Raw genomic sequence first — 20936 nt, 5'->3', positions numbered from 1 at the left:
ATACTGCATGTTTCTGTGTGTGGGATGTAGAGATTTTATCTGAGAAAGGGCGGAACAGCTTGACTGTAGAGAGTACAGCCTGCTTTGAGTTAAAATAGTGTCTCTCTGGGCATGTGTGCATTCTTTCAAAATATTTTCTCTGCATATTGTAGGTATCAACTCGATTGTAGCCATTGCATCATACACAGGCTATAACCAGGAAGACTCTGTCATTATGAACCGTTCTGCTGTTGACAGAGGCTTTTTCAGGTAAGACTATAAATTTTTTAACTGTTTGGAGTTTAAAGAAGAAGCTATACTGACTTGTCCAGAGGCTCAAGAAAAGTTCATTTTATGCTGGAAGATGCCATTCTCTGAATCTTTCCACTTGAGAAGCATTTTAATTTTTTTTTTATGGGAATAGAGGGAGCAACACAGTGAAAATAATGAATGTGTATCTTAGCAAAACACCATGAAACCTCACTGCCCACGTTGTCTTCTTGATCTTCCATTTTGATCTTTATTTAGGGTCCTTTGTATCACAGTTTAATGAAAAAACATTTGGACTCTTCCCTGGTGTATTTTCATATTAAGTCTTGCCAGTTACCAGAACAATGTTCCAGCATTTTAGCATAGTCTTGTCTTTATTAGTGAGACAGTTGCTACCAGTTAGGATTGGAATGTTCCTCTCCTTAGAAGGAACTGCTGTTGGCACAGCTGGTGGCTGATGTGACTTCATGCATTATGGTATCTGAAAGCACTTTGGTGTGCTGGCAACTGAGGCAGCAAACAAAAACCCTTAAAGCACCAGAAAGAACCTTATATTAAATTGCAAGTTTTTCACTGCAGCTCAGTTGTTCTGAGTGTAGCACTGCAAGGTAGCAGTAGAAGTGTGAAAAGGTTTGCAAAATTGCATGCATAAGGAGGAAAGTAATATGAGAATGATATGCTGAAGATGTGAATAATCATTAGGAGTAATAACTACTTCTGTGGTGTCAAGCAGATACAAAAATCTTTGCAGTTCACAAAAAATTAACCTGTTATCTTAGGTACTTAGGCAGTATCTTCAAAGTGGGCATCATAATGCTCTCTGAAATTTCTCTGGGTAGTGGGTTTGTTTTTGGTTTGCCGTCAGTGAAGGTCATATTAACGGGAAATCAGAGGAAAGGTTGTGCAGCATGTGCTCATTATTTGGATTTGGTTGTCATTAGTAACAGTAGCTATAACAGGTGAAAATGAGATATGGTGGGAAATGGTGCTGGCTTCACTGGAGAAGAATTTATAATTTCATTTCAGGTCTGTGTTCTATCGCTCATACAAAGAGCAGGAGTCTAAGAAAGGGTATGACCAAGAGGAAGTTTTTGAGAAGCCCACACGTGAAACTTGCCAAGGTAACGTAAAGGAGAGGTTTTAAATTAGGGGCAAGGTAGTGTTGAAATGATTCAGCCTTCATTTTGGGATATATTAATACAGACATTTCTGAATTTTATAGAAATTACTGTATCAGTTGAGATATTTACATTAGATGTTTTAGCAGTTGTCTGAAGCTGCAAGCAGACTTGTTGAATTACTGCAGAACATCAAGAGTCAGTATGTTGAAAAATCTGTGAGCCTACTTTTATGGTTCCTTCTTCCCCCCAAGGTATGAGACACGCAATCTATGACAAACTTGATGATGATGGTTTGATAGCCCCTGGGGTACGTGTGTCTGGGGATGATGTCATCATTGGCAAAACAGTCACACTGCCAGAAAACGAGGATGAGCTGGAAAGCACCAACAGGCGCTTCACCAAGCGAGACTGCAGCACCTTCCTGCGGACCAGCGAGACCGGCATTGTAGATCAGGTCATGGTGACCCTGAACCAGGAAGGGTACAAGTTCTGCAAGATCAGGGTGAGCACTGACATCTGTGCTTTCTGCTGTAATCATCTTTGGTCTCTATGTAAGTTACCAACTGCATGTTTTCCTGTGGCTTACAGGTACGTTCTGTAAGAATTCCACAAATTGGAGATAAATTCGCTAGCAGACACGGTCAGAAAGGAACCTGTGGGATCCAGTACAGGCAAGAGGTAGAAATTTATTTTTCCTTCTTCTTCTGGAGATTTTACCTGTGATGATCTTAGCATTCTAACTGTCTAAGTGAATTGTCTGTGGACGATCTACTCAGGTGCAATATTGACTTAAATGTAGCTAAAATATTTTTAGAAGGAGACACAGCTGCTTTTTACATAATTTTAATGTCCTTTAAATTCTTTAAAAGACTTAATTTGGATCCAGGCACATACTTTTCCTAAACATGATATTCTGGGAGGAACTGACTGTGTGTTTTCTTGCTCTAGGATATGCCCTTCACGTGTGAAGGCATCACACCTGACATCATTATCAACCCCCACGCCATCCCTTCCCGTATGACCATTGGTCACTTGATTGAGTGTCTTCAGGGCAAGGTAAGAACAGTCTTCTACACTGCATGTCTCAGCAATAGGAATTAAAATTTGGTGGGGATTGTTGCATGCTTTGAGGGGTTTTTTGTTTTGGTTTTTTTGGGGGGGTTTTTTGTTTTGGTTTTTGTTTTTTTTTTTTTTTTTTTTTTTTTGTAAAGATAAACGCTATCTAGTAGGTGTTAATTCACTTAAAAATTATTTTTCTCCAGTTATTTGATAGCAAAAGGGGGTTTCTTAGGGAAGATGTACAGTCCTGTAAATTTTATCAAAAGGTCAGGTCCCACCTACAGTGTGCTCTCTCATCTGTTGCTTTTGTTCCAGGTATTTTCCCCTGATCTAAAATAAGGAGAGGAGAGGCAAAATTGTTTATAGTGTGTATTTTTTAAAATATGTGGCAGATAAAACACAGTGAGATAGGGTACTACCATTGGCATGGAATCTCAAATTCCAGTATTAAGAGTTACAGCTGTTTGAAACAGCTAAATATGGTCTAACCAGTCCTTCAGAAACCTGACAAACTTTTCCAAATCTCTTCTCTGTAGGTGTCTGCAAACAAGGGAGAAATTGGTGATGCTACACCTTTTAACGATGCGGTCAACGTGCAAAAGATTTCCAACCTTTTATCAGATTATGGCTACCATCTAAGAGGGAATGAGGTATAATCAAATTATCCATCCACTGTCATTTTTTTATTACACCTTTGATGGGTAGTAAGGCTTATGGTTGCATTGACTTCTTCAGGTCCTCTACAATGGCTTCACTGGTCGAAAAATCACATCCCAGATCTTCATTGGTCCTACCTATTACCAGCGCTTGAAGCACATGGTGGATGACAAAATCCATTCTCGTGCACGTGGGCCAATCCAGATCCTTAACAGACAGCCCATGGAAGGCAGATCTCGGTAAGGATCCCTGCTAGATTCTTTGTGGGGTTTTGTTGTACTGTCCAGCTTCTAGCCCTGAACAAGTAGTTGGTTCAGCTTTGCAGCTTAATTAGCTCACCCCAAATAGCCACCCATTTTTGCATGTGTTTGGCTTTAGATCTTGTATTGGGTGCAGGTACTAAGGTTTTGGTAGCTGGTGGTACTGCTGGGGTGGCCTCTCTGAGAAAGGACCAGGGATTGCACCGTGCTGGACACAGCCACTTAGAGCTGGCCCTGGCAGCCCCTGGCCAGAGCTGAGCCCAACAGTGGTGTTGGTAGCACCTCTGTGAGAATATATTTAAGAAAGGGTAAAAATGCTGTGCAGCAGCTGTGAGAGAGGAGTGAGGAAATGCAGCAGGAACTGCCCTGCAGCCTGTGGAAAGCCCATGCCTGGAGCAGGCTCCTGGTAGGAGGTGGGGGACTCCTGCTGCTGCAGTCTTTTCCTGAAGGATTCTACCCTGTGGGAAGGGCCCACGCTGGAACAGTTTGCAAAGGACTGTCCCATGGAAGGGGCCACATGCTGGAGCAGGAAAAAACTGTGAGAAGGGAGCAGCCAAGAGCAGCTGTGATGCACTGACTCTGCAGTCCCCATTCTCCCAGTCATCACAGGGAGGGGAGGAAGGAGTTGGGAATGAAGGAGTGAAGTAAACCTGGGAAGAAGGTTGGGGAGGTGAACTTTTAGTTTTGTTTCTCATCATCCTACTCCATTTTAATGGGTGATAATCTCATTTTCCCCATGCTGAGTCTGTTTTGTCCATGGTGGTAATTGATAAGCAATCTCCCTGGTTTTATCTCCACTCATGAGCTTTTCCATCTTACTTTCTCCCCATGTCCTGGTGACGTGGTGGGGACCAGAGAGCTGTTTGGTGGACATCTGGCAGACAGCCAAGGTTAAACCCAGCACAGATAAACAGAGGATGATTTAATAGTACACTTCATTTTGCTGTATGGTTGTGCTGTGGCTGTCAGGCACCAGCTGTAGAAATGCTCATCAGCAGTTATTAATGACTGTTCTCACAGTTTTATTCTGAGGTGTTAGAGGAAAATTAATGCACAGCTTTCCTGCTGCCTTGCAATGCAGATACTTGTTCCAACAACAAGAACTGATTGTTTTGCCAGTGAACTCAAAAGTTGAGGGCTTTTTCTGTTCCTTTTAGTGATGGTGGCCTTCGCTTTGGAGAAATGGAACGAGATTGCCAGATTGCTCATGGAGCAGCCCAGTTCTTGAGGGAAAGATTGTTTGAGGCTTCAGACCCCTACCAGGTCCACGTGTGCAACCTCTGTGGAATCATGGCCATTGCAAACACCAGGACTCACACCTACGAGTGCCGCGGGTGCCGCAATAAAACTCAGGTGCGTGTTCTTCTCATCAGCCATTGTTCCTCCATGTGGGCAGCAGGAAATGCCACTTGAGTGAAGCAGGAGCATAGGGAAGTAAATATTTAAAGAAGCACCAGAACAATTGCTATTTTAGTTTCATAACTGTTTTAAGTGTTTATAGCATTGTAGTCAATTTGGATGCTTCCTTATTAATTTTACAGTGTTGGCTTGTCACTTGGCAGGAAATGCTGCTCAGTGCAGTTTTCAGAGACTTTAAATGCTTGAGAGCTTGTTTTTAGAACTAAAACTCAGAAGCACAGGAATTTAGAGGCATCGCCCTTGTGACTGTCCCATGAAGATATTTATGCTTGCAGAGCTGGGTCCCCACAGGAGATCTTTTGTGCTGCACTTTGGTGGGGTCTTTTAATTTAAGAAAAGCTGTGCAATGCATGCTTGGTTACAGAAGTGTGTCAAGGGACAGCGGTATCAGGGATAAAAACAGTAGCCTTGAGCAGGCTTGTTTTTGTGCCAAGGACTGACTGCTGCAACTCTGAACAATGGTACAGGGGCTACAGAGTGATGTGTGCTGGAAACCTTACCTGCATTGATGCACCTCAGGCACACTGCTGTGCACATGGTCTGGTAAATGGTTCTTGTTTAGGATCAGATCCCTTGGCTGCGTTTTTATGTTAGAAATGTGTTCTGGAGAGCTGCTGTGTAGCCCCTACAGACAGGCTCAGCTTCCTTCTGGCTTTGGTACTGTCTGTGAGCAATTCTCCTTAAATGCTTTCATGCATAACTTCAGATTTGCTTTTAAGCCAAAAACTCAAGGAAGTTATTTGTGTAGAGGATGTGGAAGTTTATGAGTGTTTATCACAAGACTTTTGCAATCTCTTTGCAGATATCTTTGGTTCGAATGCCCTACGCCTGCAAACTCCTCTTCCAGGAACTGATGTCCATGAGTATTGCACCTCGTATGATGAGTGTTTAGCCTTAAAAGGGCTTTTTTTTTAATTATGAGACTCAAGTGAAGTGCTCAGGTTTTGTTTCATTTTATACACGTTGCGTTCAGAATTACAGTTTTACTCATCTGCCGTGTGCTGTTCAAAAGTATGTTTATTTCCTGTAAATAGAATTAAAATTTTAATCGAGCTTGTGAATCTATTTGTGTATCTGTGAAAGAAGTGTGCAAGCAAATTGGGACTCAAAGAAAAAGGGAGTTAAGAGGGACTGATTAGTCAGCTAGAAAAAGCCAGAGCTTGCAGCTTTCCAAAATACTAATTTAAAACTGTGCATAAGTGAAAGTCCTCACATCACAGCTCTGCACCATCATCTGTGGAAAAACAAAAACATGTTACACTCTGTCCTGTTCCACGGGGGAATATTGCAACTTTGGCAACAGCTTTGGGATCTCTTGGCTGAGGATGAGCCCTGACCCCTCCTTCCTTCCTGCCTTCTTTCCTTCCCTCCCTGCTGCAGGGGGGTGATAATAGACACGTTTTTCTGTGCTGAGATCCCCTGGACATGGCACACAGACTCTCACAGTGTAGCTATGATGTCTGGCAGTTTGTTCCATTAACTTTATCCATTTCCTTTAAAGTGGCAGTCTACATTTACTTATCACTTAGCTCCAGATGCCTCAGAGCTTTCCTGCAGCTGAAAAGAACCAGCTGTAGCATGTGCTGGGTGTGTGCAAGAAACAAACTGTTCTGGGGTATAAGCTTGCTGTTCATGGCATAACTCAGTAAAACTCAATTTCATTCACATCCATAAATGTTTGAAAAGGGATTAGAGACTACCTTAAAACCATTAGCCAAGTTCCTGTGCATGATATTTGGATTCATTGTAAGCTCTCATTTCAGTGCCAGGTGCTGCTAATGCTCTTCTAAGGGAAGTATTTCAGCTCTTCACAGACACAAGGACACAAAAAGTCAAGACTGTATAGTTTGGATAAAGCTAGCAGGGATTAAAACCAAGGATTACATCCAGTAGGGGATTTGGGCAGCACAGTATTCTGTAGCCAGGTGCTTTATTCCCTGTCCCTGTGCCTCTAGCAGGGTTACTGTTACTGTTGTGGCCCTCCAGATTTATTCCTAGGCATATCTTGTGGCTGTGGTACTGAGCCATCCATCCTCTGCAGCTGGGATGAGGGTGGCTGGTTTGCCACAAGCTTTGCACACAGCCTAGCAAACAGGACATGCTGTGGCAAATCTCCTGAGCTTTCACATCCCAGCATGCAGAGAACATGGCAGGAACTGGAATTTCTGCTGTGCCAATACTGCTCTCAGGAGAGAGAGGAGCAGGTTTGAAAGCATCCAAACAACACGGAAAGGATGATACAAATGTAGGGCTAGAAACCAACTTGTCAATTGCTCTATTAAAACCCCAGAAGGTGTTTCTTAATGTTGTTTTGGTATTTCCAGTATTTTACAGCATGTGGGGGGGTTATTTAACAATCCCTTGAGAACTCCAGTAGCTAAGATTTCCTGGAATGTTCTGGCAGATGCAAAAAACTGCATGTTAAACTGGTATTTCTAGTGAGGGGGAGGGTTTGTTGATTTTTTTTAAAGCATTTTTTTAAGCATTAAACTTTTGTATCAAATAACAATAAACTGTGCTGAGAGTTCAGCCACACTTACCAACCTTTGGTCAGGGCTATTTCATGCAGAGTTTCCACAACGTGGATTTTGGCAGAAGCCGTTGCCTCTCCTTTGGCATTTGATGCATGGCACTCATATTCCCCAGCATCCTCCTTGCTCAGAGGAGATATCTGAGGGAAGAAACACACCCCACTCCCCCAGTGAGCATCTCTTGCACTGGCAGAGGTGATTCTGGTTTCAGGTATCTTACAGAACTTCTTTGTGTCAAACCCTCTCCTCCCCTCTACTCCCCCTCTGATTTTGCAGTTTGACACACTGTAAAATGCTGCAGGCTAGACAGAGGAAGGGTGCATGCATGGTAAGACTGCATGGTAAAACTGGAACCAGCAGCCACCCTTATCCTTCATCTCTAACTCACACAGCTGTTTTCCTGCAAATTCCCTGTCTGTTGCCATTTGTGTGCTGTCCTGTTCTCTGTCCATGAGCAGTTTGCCCTCTGCTGCCTGTGCAGCTGTGTGCTCACACACAGTACTCACCAGCACCCAGCCAGTCACTTCGTGTTTCTCAGGGCCCCCTCGGGTCTGGATGGCCAAGTTCTCCCGGTCCCCAGGCAGGAGCTCCATCCTCTGGACACCATACTGTCCTCGAATTATCTAAACAGAGGGGCAGGAATGGGTAAGAGCTCTGGGGCTAACCTCTGCTGGAACTGCATGCTGAGCCATACCTGCACACAGATCAACATTAGACACACATGGATGTGTTTTGTGCAGCAGCAGTGTATTTCTAGTGTCACAGTTTCACTTAGTTCTCTGTGTAGTGCAGCCACACCACCCCAGTGGTGTGGGTTCCCCTCACCTCAGCAGCAACAGAGTGGCCCAGTTTTCTGGGATGGATGGTGCTGTGCAGTGGGGTGTGCCAACATGCCCTGTGCTGATCTGGCCTCAGAACTTGTGTGCGTGCTCCCAAGGGTGTGTTCATGCCTGTTTCTGCTGCAGCAAAGCAGGCACTCCCTCCTGGCAGGCACAGCATCAATGGGAAAGCAGCACTGCAATCTTTCCCCAGTGCCTAAGCCCAGAGCCCAACACAGATAAGTGGTGCTCAGCCCTTGTTACCACCAGGTCAAGCAGTCTCTCAGCCATGAGGGAAGGCATGAAAAACAGAGCAGCACTTTCAGTGAGTGTAAACTCAGCATCTATTCATAAACAAGCAGAACACACTGCCTGAGTCAACAAGCCCACACTGCATACTCACCTGACAGTCTGCTCTTGAACCCCTACCAATAAAGCTTGCTGTCTTACAGCAAACTTGGGGTCAACCTAGCTTTTTTCTCCATAGTATCCTTAAGTAGTAATGTTTCAGCTTAATTTTAAGACCCTTCACAAGAGTGTACAAACCTGTGGCACTTGGGGAGGCTGCAGGAGCCATGCAGTGCCTCCCAGCCCTACGGCCAGGATCCTCTCCATCCAACACTGGCCCCTGTCCTAAGCCAGATGTTACCAGTGCTGCCAAAATCAACATGCTGCTGGCTACTGGAGCTAAATGACTGCCCCATGAGGTTCCTGTTCCCAACGTGGGTGATGTCTAGCCACCTCAGAGTCACTGCTGCCAGCAGGGTGAAGGTGAAGGCAGGTCACAGGACATTCCCTACACGCTCCGAATACCAGGCGCCACCAAGAGAAACACGAGTCCTGTCCTGGCTCGGGATCAACAAGAGTTTATTTGCTAAATAATGTCTAAAAAATAAGCAAAACCAGCTGTGTGGGGGTGGACAGAACTGCAGACATGAGCAAACTCATCAAAGAGGTGTGTTTCTACAGAGATCTGCTATGGCCTTTGTGCTTACCAGGCACTTTCAGCCACCTCAGGTTTGCTGTGCTGTAAGAGCTCCCAGCAGAGCCCTTACCTTGTTCCAGATGAGGACAGGGGTTGGGATGCCAATGACTTCACAGCTCAGGTAGATTTGTGCTCCTGTCACATTCCAGATGTCCTTAGGAGGAGTCACAATGGAGGGTCCTGCAAAAAGGGAGGAAAGCTTTTAAGTCCCAGGTGACTGCGAGCCTGCCTCCATGATAAGCCTTTTAAGTGGGAGCCAGTCACAGTTTTGAGGATGAGGTGAAGGTGATCCCTTCTAGGAGCAAGGTTCACTGGACTGATCCCACATCACAACACTTCTCTCTCCAAAGTGACACACACATCCAGCCTTGAGCTATCTAGTCCAATGGGTGCTTGCCCCAGATGAAAAATCAAGTGTTAGCAGTTCAGGTGATGAGTCCTCCTCCTCACAAGGTTGAGGTTAGAACTGAAATACTGATTGTATTCTGTTATCTCAGGGGCTGAGCAGAACTGTACCAACTGCTGGCTCTGCTCACCATGCAGTCACCAGGTCAGCTAGCATGGAGGAAAGGAGCCCTAGGAGACAGGGTGCATCCCACACTGTCACTCTGAAGAGCTTGCCCAACTTTGCAGCATCATTTCTCCCAGCATGATTTCAATGTGGGCTAGCAGAATCCCATGTTGTGCTGTTCCTGTTTTACCTGTGTGCAATGCTCAGCCAAAGAGGGCTGGCTGGGTGGTGGCAGAGCTCTCCATGGGCGAGATCTGGGAAGGGAGAAGGGGAATGCAGAGCTCTGTTTTTTTCCAGAGAGCTCCAATTCCTGGTTAAATAGAGAGCTGCCTTTAAAGCAGATCAGAGCAGGGTTGTTTTGCAGATCTGGCTGGAGATGTTTATCCCTCAGGCTGGGAAATGCTGGAGACATTACCCACATCCCAGGAAGGGAAGAAAGGCTGTTTCTGTTCAATCCCTCTTTAGCCAGACTCTTTTGTAAAATGCAGCTATTAATTCCCTGCAATAGGAAGTGCAGACCAAAGGAGCATAGAGTGTTTATTTCCAGTTATTGATAGTTCTAAGAAACAGATTTTCCCCTTCTGTTCTGAAGATGCAGTAACAGGAAACTAAAGCTCCCATTACACTCCATCAGGAGAAGGCATTTCCTATGCAGACAGGTACTCCAGAGCCAGCCTGACAGAAGCCCCTGGGTATACTGGCTCACAGACCACACACAGCTCATTCCCAGTCCTGTAAAAGAGGGGCAGATATGGGTCCTAATGCTCCTTATAGGGTTGTGAATCTGCACTGATTTCAGCCCTGCGCATGCACTCTGCCCTGCAGCCCTGTTGCAGACAGTGGGTGCAGGTCTCAAGTGCATCCCACTGCACCAACACCTCCCAGCAGAAAGCTGGCTTCTTCCTCCTCATGATCAGGGGCAGACCCACACTAGTGTCACAGCCAAAGGGTATCAGCCACGCTTCTATTTTAGCCCAAGAGATGCTGAGGCGGTTCCCTGCTCCCGAGCAGCTGGTGCAAACCCAGAAAAGTGTTTGCTCTTCTCTTTCGAGACTTCTCTCTCCAGGAATGACTGTACACAGCCTGCTGCAGGGAAGCTGCTTAGAGACTAGGGGTGGCTGCACTCAACATTCTCTGTTACAGGAGCATCCCAGTTCTGATATTTAACAGGAGGCAGCTGTGGAGAAGAAGAAACGTTCCATGTGTAGCCCTGGGCGATGGTTGAAACCACACCTAGTAGTCAGCACAGGCTGGTTTCCTGGCAGCCACCAGAACCCAGGTGCTCCTCATCAGCACAGAGATGAGCCTCTCAGCTGAGAAGAGGATTTAAGCAGCATTTCAACACCCTGCTGAAGGTTTTCTCCCCTGAGTACTCTACAGTAGCCAGCTCATTGCCACCTGCAGGATGGGGCCACCTCAGGTCATGCACTCTGCCCCCCTTACCCAGTGCAGCCCTTCCTGCACAGCCCAGCCGCTCTTTTTTCTGGTGTCCCTTAAACAATGGGGACAATAAGGTACTTGGAAGCTGGGATGGGACACAATGTCCCCAGGCTGGACCCATGCTCAGTGAGGGGCCTCCAGCTGATATGCACCCAGCAAAGCCTGCTGCTGTTGTTCTGCTGTCCAGCCCTCCACATGCAAATTGGCTTTCCAAAAGCAGAGTCTGGGACTTGTCCCCAGCTGCCAGGGCTATGTCTGTCCCTGTAGGACACCATCCTATCACTGGGGTTCTTCCATGAGGCAGGAAAAACAAGTTAACCAAGATGACAAGTGCTCCCCAGTGATCACCATCTCGCACCACAGAAAAGGAGAGATCCTGACTAACATTAAGAGCCAGGTGGATGTTAAGGCATTATTGTGCTCTTCCAGGATCTGGCTCAATTCTCCCCTGGCAGCATTCAGCACACCACTAAATCCTCTGCCTGAGGTGTCTCAGTCTTGGTTACTGCTGAGCTCCCCCTGTGCCAAGGGTTCAGGCACTCACTTGCCCAGAGGTGTTCATTCACCCTGCCAGGATGAACAGGTCACACCACGATTTTTCAGCAGCAATTGCCATCAGGGAAAAAGAGACAAGGAATTTCTACCCACCTCCTGGGTAAGGAGAAATTGTTTATCTTCTTGGACAGGGGAATTGCCTGCACAGCTTCACAGCAAAGCCCTGTCTGGCTTGGCACAGCAGCCACAGCACAGTGAGAGCTTGGCTGTTATGAGCTTGTCCTGAGCTCGGGATGTACATCCTGATCCAACCAGGCAGAACATGACGTTCTACATTTGGCTGTAAAATGAGCTGGAAGCATCCACAGGCCTCTGCCTGTATCTGACACAGCTCTGAGGCCAGGAGGGAATACACATCCTGAGAGATGCAGCAAGTGTCATGGGAAAAGTCACTGTGCTCTCTCTGGACACTTGATTTAAATCCATACAGCCCAAACTCTAGAGCTGGGCTCTTCCGCCACTAAAAATAAATGAGAAAGGCCAAAAAGTCACCAGAATTAAAGTCAAATCACAACTGGCCACAGCAGGAGCTAAACTCCCACCATAGTGAGCTGACACCCAGGTGCACGGCAGTCACCCTGTGCTGGTCCCACTCATGCTCAGCCCTCAAAGTGGACAGAGAGGGACAGATGACAGAAACCTGACACAGCAGGAGAGGCAGGGGATGGTGGAGCATTGCATGCACTTCAGGAGATGTGAGGACATTCCCTCCTCCAAGTGCCCCTCTTGCTTCAGTTCTTGTGAAGGGAGCAAAGCCGGGACTGGAAACCAGCCCACCTTGTACAGAGTAGATGTCTTGACTCTGCCAGCAAGGAGTCCCCTGCCATCATCCCACAGCCTGCACCTCGGAGCCTTGCTGCTCTCCTGGCAGCACTGCCCACAGAGGGGATGGCTTCTCCATCAGCTTCCTTCAGGCTGAGGACCTGAGGCTGCACCTGCCCAAAGAAATGGTCCCCACCACCAAGATGGCTGAGTGGTCCCTGCTGTCCTGCTGGGGACACTGTGGATGTGCAGATGCTCCCACACTTCTCATGAGCTCCTTAACCAAGATGACAGCCCAGGCTGCTGATGGAGATTAGCTGCTCTCCACAGGCACTTCAAGCATTTCCTCTGTGCTCTGCCCATTGTTTGTAAAACAAACAGCTCTCCCTGGCCCAGGAAGGCTCTTCTTACAGAGCCCCAGAGCTCATTCACCCTGGGACAGAGCCTGAAAACACTTTTTCTACAGCTTGCAGGGAACTGACAGTCTGTGTTATGTCAAAAATAGCAGCTGGAAAGGAGTTCCCATTGTTATATGTAGCTGCTTTTCTGCCACAACAATGTGCACAGCAGAGCCTCTGGCGTCCTCAATGAGGATATTATTATTGGCTATTATTGGATATGACGATATTATTATGAGGATATTATTTGGCATCTCTTCCTGACACCCCTCCTGCACCAGGCACCCCTTCTGTGCCCAGCCTCAGCTGGCAGAGACCTGGCACCTCCCAGCCCACCCACTTGTCCCTCTCTGATTCCTGGATGGTCTCTCACAGCTGAGGGCTGGCAGCTCCTCACCAATCTCCCTTTGCTGTTCACACACACAATCCAAGGAAAAACATACAGCAAGCAGAGCAGTAACTTTTTTTGCTAAAATCAAGGGGCCTACAGGTATGTGACTAAAGGCAAAGATCAGCTGGACATTAAGCACCCTGGGCTATGTCCTGGTGCTTGGGAGTGCCTGGATGCCCAGACCATGGAGCCATGCAGCACAGGCTGAAGCTCACACAGGGGCCAGCCTGGCTCCCAGGCAGCACTGCACTGCCCTGCCACAGCCCCAGCTCACACACTGGCTGGGAACACGCCCCAGGAGGACAAACCCTAGCAAAAGCTGAACATTGCTCACTCTCACAAGCTATTGCAAGTAAGAAAATAAACCAACTCCAGTCTCCTAAGTTGCTGGTAAAGTACTTACCCTTCAAAATGACTTTATATGGAAAAAGGGAAACCTTCCATAAGCAATGGACATCCAGTGCTGTTAGCTGGCATGGCCTCAGCTGCTCCCTCCCACGTCAGTGCCCTGGGAGAGGCAGCAGCAGACAGAAAGTGTGGGCAGCTCCCAGCCTTCCCCACTCCCAAAGCAAGCAGCCTGCAGCCTTCTGGCAGATGCACAACCTCTGTTACCTTCTGAAGGCACCTCTCATCCTCCTGCAGCCTGTCTTGGAGGAGGCTGAGGAGCCACAGGAGGAAGGGAGTGTTGGATGCTGGATGCAGGAAGAGTGTTGGATGCTGTGTGTGTTTGAATGCTCCCCCCAGAGTCCAGCAACTCTGGAAAAGCTGCAAACACAAACTCAGCTTTGGCCCAAGCCCTGCAGACCTGAGCCTGAGCCAGCTCACTGAGGAAGGGCCCTGGGCCACCATCACTGTGCCATGGAGCAATTCCTGCTTTCCACAGCACCGGGCCCAGCGTGGTGCACACCGCTGCTGCTGAAACCCCAGCCCTGCTGTTTTACCCTGGTTTTGGTAAAAACCACCCTCTCTCCAGAGACCCTGGGCAGGACCTTTGCATCATAGAACCACAGAATGGTGTGGGTTGAAAGGGACCTTAAAGATCATCTGCTTCCATGAGCTAAAACCTGGAAAGAATGTGGAAACGGAGACAGCAAAAAGGCATGGCAGCATTTCTGCATGGAAAAGCAAGCAGGGCTTTCAAAAATCCAACCTGATTAGACTTGTTACGTGGTAATCTCCTATTTAGCTCTAACCTCAGCCAACCTCAGCCCAACAAAGGATTAAACACATTTTTTAAAACACAGCATGCCTTTCCAGCAACAGAGAAAACAAACACAGGGTGGAATTTGCTGATCAGTAGTCATTCCTTCCTAGTGAATTTGGGTATGCTGTGATTACTGAGAAAGAAGACACAGGTGAAATACAGGATCCTCCTGAGCAGTGAAGCTTTTGCATAGCCCCTGGCATACTGCTGCTCTCTAGGACTCTGACAAGTAATATATTAAACAACTTCCATAGTAGCCTTTAGCATAGTAACCATAAAAACTCAAGCTCCAGTGAACCAAAACCTTTTCAAATAGTGGAATGCCTTTTAAGGAGGAATTTATGACCTGTGCTACAACAGTGGAAGTCCCCAAAGTTACACATGAATTTTAAATCACCAGTATTTTTGAACACTGAGAGCAATGAACAGCGGTGTTGAGGAGTCACTCATGAAACACAAGAGTCCAGGAAGGCTGGATGTGTTTTAAAAAAGGAATTGTTAAATATTCAAGAGCAGACTGTCCCCAAGTGTAGAACAACCAGGGAAAAAGACCAGTCTCATTAAACAGAGAACTTGGGCTGGAATATAGGGGGAAAAAAAATAAAGGAGACTCTATCACCTCTGGAAGAAGGGTCAGGTAACATGGGAGGACTATAAGGATGTTGTGAGGTCATGCAAGGAAAAAATTAAAAGGGCCAAAGCCCAACTAGATTTTTTTTGGCTGCTACAGTAAAAGACAACAAAAAAAGTTTCTATAAATACACTGCCAGCAAAAGGAGGACCAAGGAGTGTCTCCATCACTGGCTGAATGCAGAGGGTAGTGCAGTGACAGGGGATGAGAAAAAGGAGAGGCACTTAATGCCTTCTTTGTCTTAAATATCAGGGCCAGTTGTCCTCAGGATACCCATCTCCCAGAGCTGGAAGCTGGTGATGGGGAGATGAGCAAAGCCCCCAGAATCCATGAGGAAATGATCAGTGACCTGCTGTGTCAGCTGGACACTCACAAGTCTATGGGCCCTGATGGATCCACCCCAGAGTGCTCTGCCACAGACTCCCAGGATGCAGCACAACAATGCTGGAAAGATCCAGCCACAAAAACAACGTTTTCCTTTGCAGTGGAAGCCAGCAGGCAGCAGGCCACCACTGCAAGACCCCCACTCCCACCTGATGAAGAAACTCAAACCAGATTCCCAGGAGAATCAGGGAACTCTGCTCATTTCCAACCAAGATAACTTAGCAAAAAGTCTTCTAAATCTTTCCCCAGCAAAGACAAAACCACTCATGAAATTTGTATATTCTTCTAAGTCCCTTAAAATCCAGAAAAGGAAGAGTGGAAGGAAAAAACTAAAGCAATCTGAGCCTCTTGTTAACAAATCTAGAAGGATTTCTTGCAAAATGTGCCTGGCTATGAACTATGCTTTGTGGTGTCTAGAGTTGGGGGCCTTTGTAATCAAGGCAGCTGTATCAGGAGAAGATGAGCTAATCTCAGTGATAACAGCAGTCTGCCATTTCCCACAAGCTTTTTTTCCTAAATTCCTGCTTTTGCTCTACTCTGGTGGTGGATTAAAAAAATAAAACAAACCACCCTCAAAACTATGATATTTCTGGCAAAGCCTCAACAGCTGAATTTGGATGGAATGAGCCAACAGATGTGATTCATGCTTCTTGTTTTGAAGCTGACCTGTGGGAACCTGGCACTTCTTTGTTTGCAGCACAGATGAACCTTGATGGAAGAGTGAAGAATCAGCAAAGCAAAACCACTGATGGGGTAAATTGGCAGGAATTTGGAGGGGAGATATCTGCCCCTGGGGCTGCCAGTCTCCACAATCCTACACCCATCAGCTTGTTTTTTTTTAAACCAAGGGCACAGCCAAGAAACCTCACACCCACCTTCTTTGTGCCCCAGGGCTGGTGTGTGGTACCTTAGCAAAAAATCCCTTCCATGAGGGCTGTCTGGGCTTCTAGGAAGCCAAAAAGATATCTCTCTGAGGGGACAGCACAGCTCCAGTGACTGGGGTCTCCTTGCTGGTGAGATTTACACAAGTTTAATGCTGGTTACAGTCACTTGTAAAGGAATATCTTCTGGTTCTGCTGTTTATCTGTGGGAGGGATCCTTTGAGCCCTCATAATCACAAGGAAAAGCCCTGCATGTTCCCAGTGCTGGAAAAACACTTTCATGGAGCCACAGAGTTTTAAGCCACATTCAGATGAATAGACATAAAGCAGACAGCTTGGCAAGCCAGCAAATTTACCCTTCACACAGAGAGGCCCTGAGCTTCTACCCCCAGGAGGCCTTTGTAGGTAGGCACAAAGCAGCACCAGTTCCCCTGAGAGTGAAACACTGAAGTCTGCTGAGAGCTGCTCTGTGGCACACTGCATTTCAGCAAGCACAAGAGTCTGGCTTCCACCAAGAGAGAAGGGAGCACAACACAAAGTCTTGACTGACAACAGAAAAACAACCTGGACACCCCAAGCCTGTTGGAACAAGCATTAGGGACTTCAAACACCATAAAGAGGCAACCTTGGCAGAAAGAGGCGACTTTGGCAGTATTTCCAGCAGTCACATCTCAAAGCAGGTATCTGCTGGCAGCTAATGGTAAGAAAGACTCAGAAAGATTTGTCCTTTCTTGCATTGGTTAGGCAACAAGTCAGTGCCTGGTATTTTTCAGCTCAGAGATCATCATCAGGAATCCTGATAACTTTTTTATTTAATAGGGGTTGGTGCTTTGAGGTTATTTTTCTGCCTGGCTTGAGCTGAGCCATGCAATCCTAATTCTTTATGCCAGCTGGCTTTGCATGGCAGTGGGTACCACAGTGCTCCTGCCTCAGGTCCTGGCTGGCTGCAGACAGCCTCAGTGTGTGCACTGCAAATTGAATTCCAGCCTGCATTGCTGAAGCCAGCACCTCCCTAAGAGGCACTTGTGAACATCTGTGCACAGCTGTGTGACAGCAGTGACAGAGGGCAGCTCCCCAGCTGCCAGAGCAGCCTCCCCAGACTGCCTGTACTGCCCCACCAGCAGGCTTCTGCTTTGTGCAGCAGAACCTGCCCTGCCTGCAAGACCTGGAGGCACACCTGAGCTGCATTTTCATGGGCAGAGAGCAAACAGGCAATCTGCTTAAAGGCAATGCTGGAAAGCAGATGGAAAACCTCCCAGCATCCACCTCCTGCATCCTCAGCAGTGTGATCAACTAAAAGAGGCTGCTGGGACACACAGGCAGAGGTGGGATGCAGGCAGTGGTGCCCTGACAGGGAGCAGAGCAAACCCAGGGCCAGCTCTGAGTGCAGGTGTGAGGCAGAGCAGGAGCCCAGCCAGTGGGGAGCACTATGGCATCACTGCCTGCTCCCCCAGAGCAAAAAGGCAGGCAGCTTTTTCTGCGGGCACAGCACCAAGAGCAGCCAGGCAGCTTCAAGGAGTTGGCAATCAAGTAGGATGCCCTTTTCCAGATATCCCCAACAGTCCTGCCCACATAACACCCACTCCAGAAAGGACCAGCTGGACCCCTCCATCTGCCAAGTGCAGGTAGAGCAAGGGTTATTTCCATCCTTTCAAACCCTTCTCAACTGCGCCTTCCTCTGCCCTCCAGCAGGAAGTTTTGGCTGCTGCAGAATTACCTTCTTCTGCATGGCTTCATGATTTCTGTATATAGACATCACATCTGAGAGGTCTGGGAAACAATCAAGGACAAGGTCAAGGTGAATTCTGTAGGGCTGAGAACGTGCTCATTCATTTTGCTATTTAATATCAAAGAAACATTCAACAGAATGTGCCAAACAAGTCTTCCCCCTCCAGTTCCATTTGAACAAAAAATTTTTTAAAATCCCAAGAGCAATCAAACACAGTTAGGACTCACTGCTGAAAACATGTTTCTGGATCTCTTTTTAGATGCTATCTTGAAAGGCTGCTCTCTCTTGGACTGAAAGGATGTGCGAGGGCACACAGACACCTCAGAGCCCATCTACCACAAGCAGGAAGCCCAAGTGCTCTGTCACCCAAGGACTTCTTTCTGTGCAAAAACTGTCACAAAAATTACTGATCCTGCCTGTTTGTGGTCTCCCTGTGCTGGATCCCACCCCAGATAGTGCCTTAAGGAGACTGCATCTGTTTGTGGTGGGAAATGGCAAAAACCAGAACTTCCACTCTTTGACTACCACAATATTCAGGTCCTTCTAGAAACCTATGAAAGTGTCATCTCCTCTCTGGAAAGACACTGGAAAAGGCTCTGTCATGTCAGGCTAATGGGATGGATGTTCTCTCCTGTCAGTGTTTCAAAATGCATGTGAAGATTACAACTCCCCGCCCTTCCCACCCAATGCTCCTAACTGCCTGGAGGCTCTGAGAGATAGAGAAATACTTCCAGCTGTCTCTAGCATGGCTGCTGTATGAGTCCCTGCCTCTGCTGCAAGCCACAGAGCAGTGCATATCCCCAGAAGGCCCATGGCACAAGGAAGGCTCATGCCACTGAGGGAAATCTCTGAAGGATCAGTGACACCAGTGCTGAGCAGCCCAGGTCCATCCTGCTCCCTTCCCTGGCACGCTGGGTCAGAGCTCTCCCAGCAGCAGAAGCCAAAAGAAGAATGGGTCCCCTGAAGGATGGAGGACAGAACATTTTGCCCGTTGCTCGGCAGCACATGCTCCAGTGAAATTCCTGAGCAGGTGACAGCCCACAAAGGTGTCTGGCTGCAGATCTGCATGCCTGGAGAGACCTTCTCCAAGGAAGGGATGCAGTTTGTGCATGGAATGGCTGTCCCACTCTGAGACCCAATGTCTGCACTGACCTCATCAAACTCTGTCTCCGTAGTCTGGACCAAAGCCTCACCAGGTCAAACCAGCATCCAGACTGGGACAGACACCAGAAGTGCAGCAAGGGGTTGGGACAGTATCTCAAGTATCAATACCTGCTTTGCAATGAACTCTCAACACTCTTGTGGGCAAGACAAGTGAGAACACAGCCCTCTTCTCAAGTGCACACCTGAAGCATGACATCTTTCAAACCCATCTGCTCACTTGTCTGGGCTGGCAGAGCCGAGAAGCAGAACACATTTTAGACTCCTGAGGCCTACAATGGGCAGGAAAGGCTCTTTCCAAATACTAGACACAGGAACAGACTGAGGCCATTCTCATCTCATTGCACATTGCCCCGAAGGCTGAAATTGCTTCCCTCCAAGAGTTAATTCTGTACCACACTGTTTCTGGCTAATATGTAAGCCTAATGCTCTGGACAAGGTTTGTGAGAAGCCACACAGGGCATTTAATGGGCAACGTCAAAGCGCATAACTCAATCCTCACCCAGTCTTTCATGCCTGGGAGTTGCAGAAACATTTTTTTCTTCAAAATACTTGGCCTCAGTTATGAGAAGCAAGAGAAGGAGGAGGTGGAGGTTGTGACCTGCAGATACTGTGTTTATGAGAACACTCCTCCACCAAAACAGCGCTGGCGCTGCAATCTTGCCCTTGAGATGTTTAGTATATGCTTTGCATGCTATGTCTTGCTCCTCCCTCCCGCCCGGCAAAAATTACAAACTACTCTCAGAGGCCAGAATTTCTAGTAGAGGCTCCACAGCAGAACAATTTCTTCCTTGACCACCATCCCTAAAAAAAAACTTGGGATGAATCAAGCTCCTGGTCGAACATGCTGCAAGTGCAAACCGCTACATGCAACTCACAGGAAAGTCACTGTTTTCATTTAGAACCGAAGCGAGCCAGTGAATGCTGGCTCTTAATTTCTGTGGCTTTCACATCCATTTAATCATTTCCTTTCCTCTTTGCTCGCAACCATCCCGGGCAGAACACTCCCCTGGACAGCTCACCCCTTTTGTTCCATCTCACCGCAGCCCAAATCGCAAGCCACAGGCAAAGTATGAAAAGTGCGGGCGTGTAGTTCCAGCACCGCTGGAAGCCAGCAGTGAGCCTGGTCCGCAGCGTTACTCCAAGTTTAGGCAGCGCCTTTCGACTGGGACTCTCCAGTCCATTTAAGGCGGGTCTGAAACCACGTCCATTTTACCGAGAAGCGCCCCGACGGGATAGCTCAGCGTGAGGCGCGGCGTTTGCCCGGTGAGAGGGGCAGCAGCGCGGCCATGCCCGTCCCGCCCCGCCCGCTCCGCACCTTGCTCGCAGGCTCCCTTGCTGCGCTGGCTGATGGCGGGCTCGCCGCGGCTCTGTGCGCGCAGGCTGGCGGCGCGGAGCTGGCAGCCGCTGCCGTACGTCAGCCCGTCGCTGCCGCACACCGGGTAGCGGCTCTTGCAGAGGCACACGCCGGGCGGCCCCGCGGCGGCGGCGGCGGGCACCGGGCCGCCCTTGGCCTTGCGGCGCTGCCGGCTCTTCACGCACTCGAGGCCGGGGGCGCAGCGTCCCCCCGCCGCCCCGCCGCCGCCGCACGCCTCGCCCTCGCCGCGCCCGCACTGCCAGCAGCAGCCGCAGGCGTCCCGCACCCGGCCCAGCGGGCAGCCCCGCGCCGGCAGCGCCGGGCACCGCGCCGCATCGCAGGGCCCGCAGCCGCCCGCCGCCGCCGTGCCCGGGGCGGGCAGCGCCAGCGCCGCCAGCAGCAGCGGCAGCAGCAGCATCGCGCAGGGCGGCAT

At 48.2% G+C, this 20936-nt stretch overlaps 2 protein-coding genes across 2 annotated transcripts in view; one reads left to right on the top strand and one right to left on the bottom strand.

The window, feature by feature from the left end:
- POLR2B (RNA polymerase II subunit B) overlaps positions 1 to 5826 on the top strand; it is a 16708-nt gene extending 10882 nt beyond the window's left edge. The window contains exons 17-25 of the mRNA XM_063156637.1: positions 153 to 249; positions 1276 to 1370; positions 1622 to 1872; positions 1959 to 2048; positions 2319 to 2426; positions 2966 to 3079; positions 3165 to 3325; positions 4504 to 4699; positions 5568 to 5826. Of these exons, the coding sequence (XP_063012707.1) occupies positions 153 to 249; positions 1276 to 1370; positions 1622 to 1872; positions 1959 to 2048; positions 2319 to 2426; positions 2966 to 3079; positions 3165 to 3325; positions 4504 to 4699; positions 5568 to 5657 (1202 nt within the window). The 3' untranslated portion in view covers positions 5658 to 5826. The remainder of the gene's footprint in view (positions 1 to 152; positions 250 to 1275; positions 1371 to 1621; positions 1873 to 1958; positions 2049 to 2318; positions 2427 to 2965; positions 3080 to 3164; positions 3326 to 4503; positions 4700 to 5567) is intronic.
- Positions 5765 to 20936, bottom strand: IGFBP7 (insulin like growth factor binding protein 7). Its single transcript, XM_063158080.1, has 5 exons — positions 20465 to 20936; positions 9170 to 9279; positions 7803 to 7919; positions 7310 to 7436; positions 5765 to 5999 (listed from the first exon to the last, which is right to left on the bottom strand). The coding sequence occupies exons 1-5, from the start codon at positions 20934 to 20936 to the stop codon at positions 5980 to 5982; spliced, it is 846 nt and encodes a 281-aa protein (XP_063014150.1). The 3' UTR covers positions 5765 to 5979.

This window comes from Melospiza melodia, chromosome 5 (assembly GCF_035770615.1).
Source record: "Melospiza melodia melodia isolate bMelMel2 chromosome 5, bMelMel2.pri, whole genome shotgun sequence".
Taxonomy (NCBI): Eukaryota; Metazoa; Chordata; class Aves; order Passeriformes; family Passerellidae; genus Melospiza; species Melospiza melodia.
This window is presented reverse-complemented; position numbering and strand designations above follow the sequence as displayed.

Excerpts from the sequence above, each read along its gene's own strand:
- IGFBP7 (XM_063158080.1), bottom strand. The coding sequence starts at position 20,936 with ATGCCGCCCTGCGCGATGCTGCTGCTGCCGCTGCTGCTGGCGGCGCTG. Across the intron at positions 9,280-20,464 it reads CAAGGGAGCCTGCGAGCAAG|GACCCTCCATTGTGACTCCT; the intron begins GTGCGGAGCGGG and ends CCCTTTTTGCAG. Across the intron at positions 7,920-9,169 it reads CTGTCCTCATCTGGAACAAG|ATAATTCGAGGACAGTATGG; the intron begins GTAAGGGCTCTG and ends CCCTCTGTTTAG.